The 8,353-nt window shown below is 38.2% G+C and overlaps 2 protein-coding genes across 2 annotated transcripts; both read right to left on the bottom strand.

Annotated features, from left to right (window-relative positions):
• Window positions 1-316: 316 nt before the first annotated feature.
• On the bottom strand, window positions 317-2,855 carry LOC133533612 (protein THEM6-like). Its single transcript, XM_061872618.1, has 3 exons — window positions 2,578-2,855; window positions 1,235-1,449; window positions 317-601 (listed from the first exon to the last, which is right to left on the bottom strand). The coding sequence occupies exons 1-3, from the start codon at window positions 2,717-2,719 to the stop codon at window positions 371-373; spliced, it is 588 nt and encodes a 195-aa protein (XP_061728602.1). The 5' UTR covers window positions 2,720-2,855; the 3' UTR covers window positions 317-370.
• A 3,093-nt stretch (window positions 2,856-5,948) lies between these two features.
• On the bottom strand, window positions 5,949-7,451 carry LOC133533622 (protein THEM6-like). The gene is made up of 3 exons (XM_061872633.1): window positions 7,306-7,451; window positions 6,703-6,917; window positions 5,949-6,202 (listed from the first exon to the last, which is right to left on the bottom strand). Exons 1-3 carry the CDS (start codon window positions 7,442-7,444, stop codon window positions 5,966-5,968), a joined length of 591 nt encoding a protein of 196 aa, XP_061728617.1. The 5' UTR covers window positions 7,445-7,451; the 3' UTR covers window positions 5,949-5,965.
• Window positions 7,452-8,353: the final 902 nt, after the last annotated feature.

Raw genomic sequence — 8,353 nt, 5'->3', positions numbered from 1 at the left:
AAAATTAGGGGAGGTACCTTAAAAAATTACGATTGATTTATGTATGTATCCATGCCAAATTGCAGCTTTCTAGCACTAATGATCACGGAGCGAAGCCGCGGACGGAGAGACAGACGGACATGGCGAAACTATAAGAGTTCCTATTCATTTGTGTTATCTTAATCTTAGCTACACCCTAGATGATGTGCTTAATCTTTCCTCGACTTGTTGCTTGTTCCCGGTGGTAGGCGACTACACATTTGATAGACCCCTCATGGTTGAGATTTAGGCTCAGCATTTAATCAAGTTCAGGACCTAATCAACAATTAAACAAATCTTTAAAAATATTACAAAATTTATTAAATAACATTGTTTTGCCCTTTGCATTTACTTAATCCTTCTTCCTTAACTTTGCGCTTGAGATCTCGATAGACTGTAGCCAATGCGTGATTTCCTCAGGGCATCTCGGTTTCTGCTCAGCGCCGGGGATGCCTTTGAAGAGTGTTTCGGCGTTGACGTCGATGAGGTTCTGCCGGGACAGCACGATCGCTCGCACGAAGCCGTCACTCAGAGTGATGAACTTTTGCTCGATGAAGAGGGTCTTGTCGTCCCAGTATGCCAACTGTAACGAAATAATAGTAATTATAATAACTGACAAGAATGCATCCTTATTGATATTCATACAATCTTCTGTAATAATCTCTAACGCTTAGTGCTCAAAAGGTAGATACCTGCTCAAAAGTAAGGTACGAGTATCTTACTTTTCAATCAATCATATTGTTTGCATAGTTTAAATAAGTTAATAACTTAACCGCAAATGGAACTTAGAGATGGCTGTTAAAATGTACGGTAGGTATAATCATAAATATGCACACTGGTTATTTAATTTATTGAATGTTTGGCAGATTTTTATAAGCAGCCAGACCGTTAATCGGCCTATCGCCCGTCTTGTTGCTTGCAACGTTGCAACCCTTACATCCCTAAGAAGGAAGATGTCCAAATTGTCCATGTCTACGTCTTATTTTGTAAAGAAACCTGGCTGTCTATGTTTTCCTAGTTTTTACTTTATACGCGGCGATCTAGATGGTCCTCTTGTACCGGATACTGGACTATTGCGTGACCGTTGGCCATGGTTACGAGTGCTCTAGATGCCCTTGCGATCGTAGAAGTGGAACTGCGTGAAGTAGAGCTCATTGTAGATGTGCCAAGGAGACGTTTGGCGTTGTAGAGTAACCTGGTTCTGGTCTATACTTACCCTAGTTTCGACTTTATATGCAGTGAAGATCGGGATGGTCCTCCTGTACCGGATGCTGGAGGCGCCCTGCAGAGCATGCCCGTTGGCTTTGGTTATGTTTTCATAGATCCCCGTGCGATCGTAGAAGTGGAACCGCGCGAAGTCCAGCTCGCGTACATAGCGCGCATTGTTCATGTGTCGCAGGAAGATGTCCACGTCTTGTGTTGTACAGAAACCTGCAAAAGGAATTGGTAAGGAATTGTAGGGTTTATTCTCACATCGTGCGAGACTACTCGTAATGTTTGTCAAAAAGCATATTCTTGTTCTTGGTTCTATCCGCTTTAACACGCTTTTGTACCGCAGTCGTGCTCACCTCGTTTAAGAAATTACCTTTTATAATTAACTATCTTTTACGAGTATTATCATAACCTGGCTCTTTCATGCCGTTTATTCCGCACATATTTCAGCAAGTCATTGGAACATGTAATGCGAATAAATTTATCGACATCTCTCACTTAGAACAATAGCAATAATAAATAGGTAATAAGGACTGTGTTGATATAGGTACCTAATGATTGCTCATTAGCAAACACCAATGATGTGATTGACCAAGCATATGCACCATTATGACAATGCATATATGTACTTACCTACGTTTGGCAGAGTTCGTTGTGAGAACTAGATATTTATTTATTTAAACATTATTGCGCAAAATATATACAACAATGTACAAATGGCGGACTTAATGCCAAATGGCATTCTCTACCAGTCAACCATAGGGCCAAACAGAGATACCTAGAATTGGTGCAGAGTAAAAAAAAAATGAATTAATAAAAAAAGCAAACCATACTTATAAACTACATAAATAAATAATAACAATATATAAACAGCCAGATATTTATAGAATAAATACTATAAATATAAATATAATAATGATGGATATTATCCGAGCTCTTGTTTTAGTAAATGCTCACGTAACATCCGCTTGAAAGAAAACTTACATTATAACACAAAATAATTAAAATAATTATTTCTAATATTTTCATTATAATACGATCATTAATATTCACATAAACCAATATTCTTGTTAGCAATGAGTCCTAAATGTCTAATAGGTTGGTACCTAACCTGATGTACAAATATAATATGAAATGAAATAAAACAACATAATTCACTATGAAAACCGGTATATTATAATCGTCCATCTACTAGTATATAGCAAGATCAGCCGTTAAATGTATTTTTTGTCATAATTCCTATGAAAAATGCTAGTCATTCTTGACTAAGTAAACATACAAGTCTTAAGTAAGCTAACTTGTAATACTTATGCATATTTAAAGTAAGTAGTAACAAGGGAATCTTACCGTAAATTGTAGTTGTATCATTTACGCCACACTTCTTTTGGAAGAGCCTCCCAATTCCGATGGTAAAAGCGATACGAAGAAAGTAGTTCACATCCCAGAACATATACGCTAGAGCTATGAGAACTGTTATCACACACAACATTTTAAATTAAAAGTACAAAAAGTAATTGTTTATTGGAACGTGACGTTTGATTAGCAGAAATAGCAAGCTCGGTATGCGAACGCCGGCTAAAGTGTAGTGTAAGCAGGTGGAATGCTAAAAGAACAACGCACCAACTATGTATATTAACTCACGCAACCAACTATTGGACCTTAGCTCCATACAATAAGGTCTACCAATCACTTTAAGTGTATATCTTCTTGCGTTCTTTTGGTTCTGAGGAATAAGTGAAGACGCAACAACAGTGAAGTGGCAGCAAGATCGTTGAACCGGTTGGACCCATGCATGAAGTTAGGCGCAGATACGACGTAACGGGACCTAGCCCTTGACTGACTAATAGTTTTAATGATGTTATATATCGTATATACTATGGTATGGTATATATATATGTAAATGTACCTACTTTACCGATAACATTTTTATGTGTTGCTGGTAGGTAGGTATGTGTATAAACAGATACGTTTGCATAAATTAAAATCGGAAAATTCCACAAGTTTAATTATGGTTACCAGCTATAATTAAGTAAATTAGTCATTTTTAGATCAAAATTGCAGTCACTTTTTGAACCAGTACAGCTAGGTTTTGGCACGAAAGGTGGGTGCGAGGCAGCCGTCCATGCCCTAAGGACCTACCTTTCATTCGATGATTGTGAAATTGTAGTCAAAATTGACGTTAAAAATGCTTTTAATTCGGTTAATAGGGACACTTTGCTGACAGAAGTTAAGGACAAAATTCCGGAACTGTACAATTACCTTTTCTTTTGTTATTCAGACTCGTCTAAATTAATGTACAAATCACATGAATTATCTTCTGAGGTTGGTTGTCAGCAGGGTGACCCTCTCGGGCCAGCAATTTTTAGTTTGGCTATAAATCCAATTATTAAAAATTTAAAATCAAAATTCAACGTCTGGTACTTAGACGACGGAACCCTAGGAGGCGACGTGAATACTGTGCTCTCGGATTTGTCTTTTGTTAGGAGCAGTTTCGAAAATATTGGTTTAGATTTGAATTTCAGCAAATGCGAACTCTTTATTCACAAATCTTCTTGTACTTTGACCGACTTAAAACCCAAATTTGACGATCTGGTTCCTAATATAAAATTGGTAGACAAGGATTCTCTTTGCCTCCTGGGTTCTCCTATATTAGAAGAATCTTTTCCTGGTTATGTTTCTAACTCTATATCTAAATTCAAAAGTCACACGAATAGTTTACTCGAAATTAGCCCTCATTATGCTCTTGTGATTCTGAAATTCTGTCTTTTTGTCCCTAAATTTACATATGTGCTCCGCTGCTGTCCTTTTTGGAAACATCAAAATTTATTGTCGCCTATAGACGATTTGATCAAAATTAGTTTAGAGACGATTCTAAACATTCAACTGAGTGAGCCTTCCTGGTCTCAAGCGTCCCTCCCTATTCGGTTCGGAGGTTTAGGAATTCGCAAAATTTCCAGTGTGGCTTCCCCAGCCTTTTTGGCATCCATTAATAGCACGTCTGGTCTCATAGGAAATATCTTAAGGGCTTTGCCCACAAACTATGAGATTACGGGCTTTGAGGATGCTAAAAATGCTTTTAAAATTGCTTGCCCGGGCAAACAATTTCCAGACAACCCAAAATCACAAAGGAGCTGGGATAATATTTACTGTGATTTAACTTACAATACTCTTCTAAACAACTGTACAGGTCCAGATCACGCGAGACTTTTGGCGGTCGGAGCCCGGGAAGCCGGCTACTGGCTACATGCCCATCCTTCACCTAATACTGGTACTTTCTTGGATCCGACCTCCCTAAGACTGGCGACTGGTTTGCGACTCGGGGTTTCGGTATGTACGCCACATATATGCTCTTGTGGCACGGACGTGGACCGACTGGGACACCACGGATTATCTTGTCAAAAAAGTGCAGGTCGTTTTTCAAGACATGCGTCGCTTAATGACATAATTCGTCGATCTCTTGCCACCATCAATGTGCCTGCTCTTCTTGAGCCAACTGGCATTATCAGGGATGATGGCAAGAGGCCTGATGGGGTGTCCTTGGTTCCTTGGAGCTTGGGACGGATGTTAGTGTGGGATGCTACCTGCGTAGACACACTGGCACCGTCCCACCTCCTCCGGGCGCAGCGGCGAAAAGCGCCGAAATTTTGAAACGTAATAAATATAAGAGCCTCGGTAGAGAGTACCATTTTGTACCTTTTGGCGTTGAAACTCTAGGTCCATGGGGTCCCAGCGCGCACAAGTTTTTTGGAGAAATCGCGAAACGTCTGGTTGACGTAACTGGTGACCGAAGAGCTGGCGGCTTCCTCGCACAACGTATCAGTATTGCGATACAACGAGGAAATGCCGCCAGCATCCTTGGTACAATGCCTCAAGGGCCTATTTTAGATATAAGCTAGTTATAGTAATCATCTGTATATATTCATTATGTATATTGTTATTGTCAATAAATACAATTCCATTTAAATTAGTCATTTGTTAATTTGATTAGTACCCTACGACCTTAAAGTCGCGATTCTAGTAAATGTTCGTTTCAAGTTATTTTAAGTTTATACCGTAATTGTCAATGTCGTAAGAAGGTTACTACTTTACTGCTTTCACGCTGTTGGAGCCAAATTCCATCCCGTTAGAAATTATTCGTTTTCTTTCTATCTTTCGGAGAAGTTTCTTCAACAAGGAGAAAAAGCAGCCAAGTGCGAGTCGGACTCGCCCATGAAGGGTTCCGTACCATTTATGACGTATTAAAAAAAACTACTTACTAGATCTCGTTCAAACCAATTTTCAGTGGAAGTTTGCATGGTAATGTACATCATATATTTTTTTTAGTTGTATCATTCTCTTATTTTAGAAGTTACACTTTGGAAATGTCTCTCGCGCAAACTATTCAGTTTAGAAAAAAATTATATTAGAAACCTCAATATCATTGTTGAAGACCTATCCATAGATACCACACGCGTATGGGTTTGATGAAAAAAAAATTGGTTAGTTTCAGTTCTAAGTATGGGGAACCCCCAAAATTTATAGGTTTTTTTTTATATTTTTGTGTGAAAATCTTAATCATCTACTTGCCAAGTTTGAACAGTATATAGTTCTTATAGTTTCAGAAAAAAGTGGCTGTGATATAAACGGACAGGCAGACGGACATGACGAATCCATAAGGGTTCCGTTTTTTGCCATTTGGCAGGTAGGACTTGATCGGATAAAAAAAAAAACAAATTAAATGAGTAACATAATATACTTAATAAGCTCTTAACTTTTTACTAGATGTCTCCATACTTTTCAGCCAGAGCTGAATGTAATCAGGACACGTCGGTCTCGCCTCGGATTCCCTCAGACCCTCGAGAAGGGCCTCAGTGGAATGTCCTTTCTCCCCGATAGCGTGCTGCCGGGAGACGAGAAACGACCGAACTTTGCCGTCACCTGTGGTGATGACTTTATGTTCAAAGAACAGAGAACGGTCATCCCAGTATACGAGCTGAAAACAAAAGAAGAGCGCATAATTATTCTTTTTTGTTTTTTTACTTGAATAGAATGACAGGTGTCACCTCTATACAATGTACAACTTATAAATCGTTAAAAAAATTTAGTAACTACTAAAATGACAGGCGCCAATCTACCCATTGATTAAACAAAAGGAATTATTATTATATACACAAAAACCCAACTGCTTGTACCTTTTATAATTTTTTTATGTCTATTCCCTAGCTTTCATTTGATAGGTACTTACCCATATTGCGTTTTTTTCATATGCGGACGGGCATTTAAAATTTGTATAGCCTCTATGTCGTCACTACCATAATTATATCAAAACCCGTCAGCTTAACTAGATACATACTTTAGTCTTGTAGAAACCATTCATTTCAGAAGGAGAAAGGAGAGCTAAGTTATTAAATTCGGGATTTACCTGTGGCATCCGGTATAGTGAGAAAAAATTAGAAAGTATAAAATGTAGCTTTTTACAAAATCCTTCTCTACCTTCGTATCTATTTTGTATATTTGAAACAGCGGCACAGGTTGTGAAGTAACAGTGAGTGTGCATCCCTGCAACGACTTGATACGCAGCTGCCGGCTTCGCTGGTATATGCCCGTGCGGTCATAGAACTGGTAGCGGGCAAAGTCCAGGTCTCTCACTAGTCTGGCTAGGCGAATACTAGTGAAAGTGATGTCGCAATCTTGTAGTGTGCAAATGCCTTAAACATAGAAAAGAGAAGCAGTTTAAGTAATTTTAATTAGTAATTTGGGGCCCTATCTATTATGTGATTTATGTGCCAGTTATTCGTAGGTATCTCAGTCGACTAGTGGTCCTATTTAAGGGTGTATCTTTGGCGGTTTAAGGAGGGTCACCGTAAGTGACCTAATCTGATGCTATGCACTCGGCACTCGCACTCGTCTTAATATGTCGTCTTGAAAGAGAGTTCTGCCGTGGCATGACACGGACACTTATTACGACAACAAATAGAAATGTCTTTTGACGCTTTCTCGGGATAAACATGCCCCTCTTTCAGATGGTACAATTACCTACTATGGCTATCGGGCTAAGGGCTACTTTAACCAATAATTAAACAGGAAAATACTCACCATAAATAGTGGCAGTATCTTTGATACTTATTTTGCTGTTAAACAATCTGCTGCCGATCACGGTAAAATACGCGCGAATAAAATAGTTAGCGTCACAAACTACCATGAAAAAAATATAAAGCAAACACAAGAACCACATTTTACTAAATTACGTAAACAGTGTTCAATTATGTGTACACTTTGACTTCAAACGAGTCCAGACATTACTACAAGCGGTGGGTTAATGAATTATGTAAAACGAATGGAAATGCCGATCGGCATTGATCTTTGTTTAAACTTTCATAAAAACCAACACGAAAAACTAAGTAGTCATTACGACTGTCGTTAGATGTTGTATTAAGACAATTGGTATTATTGTTAACTACCTATATCTATATTTTTTACTGTTTTTTTTTACATGTGCCGGTGCAAACTATATACATTATAAGTAGTTACTTATTTTATTTTCTTTATTAAATTAGCCGCGCAAGATTAGATTCCCCGAGGGGCTACAGTATGAGCCTATGAGGTTCTTCAATAAAGGAGTGTACAGGTTTTTAAAGGGTTATCAACGCGCTTGTAATATATCTGGTGTTGCAGGCGTCTATAGGCTACTACTTACTATCAGGCGTGCCGTATGCTTGTTTTCCATCGACGTTATATAAAAAAAAGATTTATAGTAATTATCATCATTTATATCATATAGCACTATTAGTTGCTGAGAAAAAACACAAAAGACGGCAGTTGTTGTACAACTACAACCCCTCATTGATACCCAAGCAAGCAAAAGATTTCAAAATTAAACCACGAGCTTAGCGAGTGGTTCGAAAATGGGATCGTGAGCGTTGCGATTGCTAGGATTTCAAAGCACGAGAGTTAAACAAACTTTGCCACTTATTGTAAGTGAAACACAACATTTTTCTCCACATCATGCAACGCAAGGAAATCTGTAAAACATTGCAAATCAAATCCAAATTAATGAACTCTGTTATATATATTTATCATTCAAAATCATCACTTAATAGCCAATTCCACCAGACAAAATGAGGAAAGAACACAATTTTTTTAT

The sequence above is a fragment of the Cydia pomonella genome, unplaced genomic scaffold, assembly GCF_033807575.1.
Source record: "Cydia pomonella isolate Wapato2018A unplaced genomic scaffold, ilCydPomo1 PGA_scaffold_183, whole genome shotgun sequence".
Lineage (NCBI taxonomy): Eukaryota > Metazoa > Arthropoda > Insecta > Lepidoptera > Tortricidae > Cydia > Cydia pomonella.
This window is presented reverse-complemented; position numbering and strand designations above follow the sequence as displayed.

Coding starts and splice junctions, on each gene's coding strand:
- LOC133533622 (XM_061872633.1), bottom strand. CDS start 7,444: ATGTGGTTCTTGTGTTTGCTTTATATTTTTTTCATGGTAGTTTGTGAC. Junction 6,918..7,305: donor AGATACTGCCACTATTTATG/GTGAGTATTTTC, acceptor TCTATGTTTAAG/GCATTTGCACACTACAAGAT. Junction 6,203..6,702: donor TATACAAAATAGATACGAAG/GTAGAGAAGGAT, acceptor TTTTGTTTTCAG/CTCGTATACTGGGATGACCG.
- LOC133533612 (XM_061872618.1), bottom strand. CDS start 2,719: ATGTTGTGTGTGATAACAGTTCTCATAGCTCTAGCGTATATGTTCTGG. Junction 1,450..2,577: donor TGATACAACTACAATTTACG/GTAAGATTCCCT, acceptor TTCCTTTTGCAG/GTTTCTGTACAACACAAGAC. Junction 602..1,234: donor CATATAAAGTCGAAACTAGG/GTAAGTATAGAC, acceptor ATTTCGTTACAG/TTGGCATACTGGGACGACAA.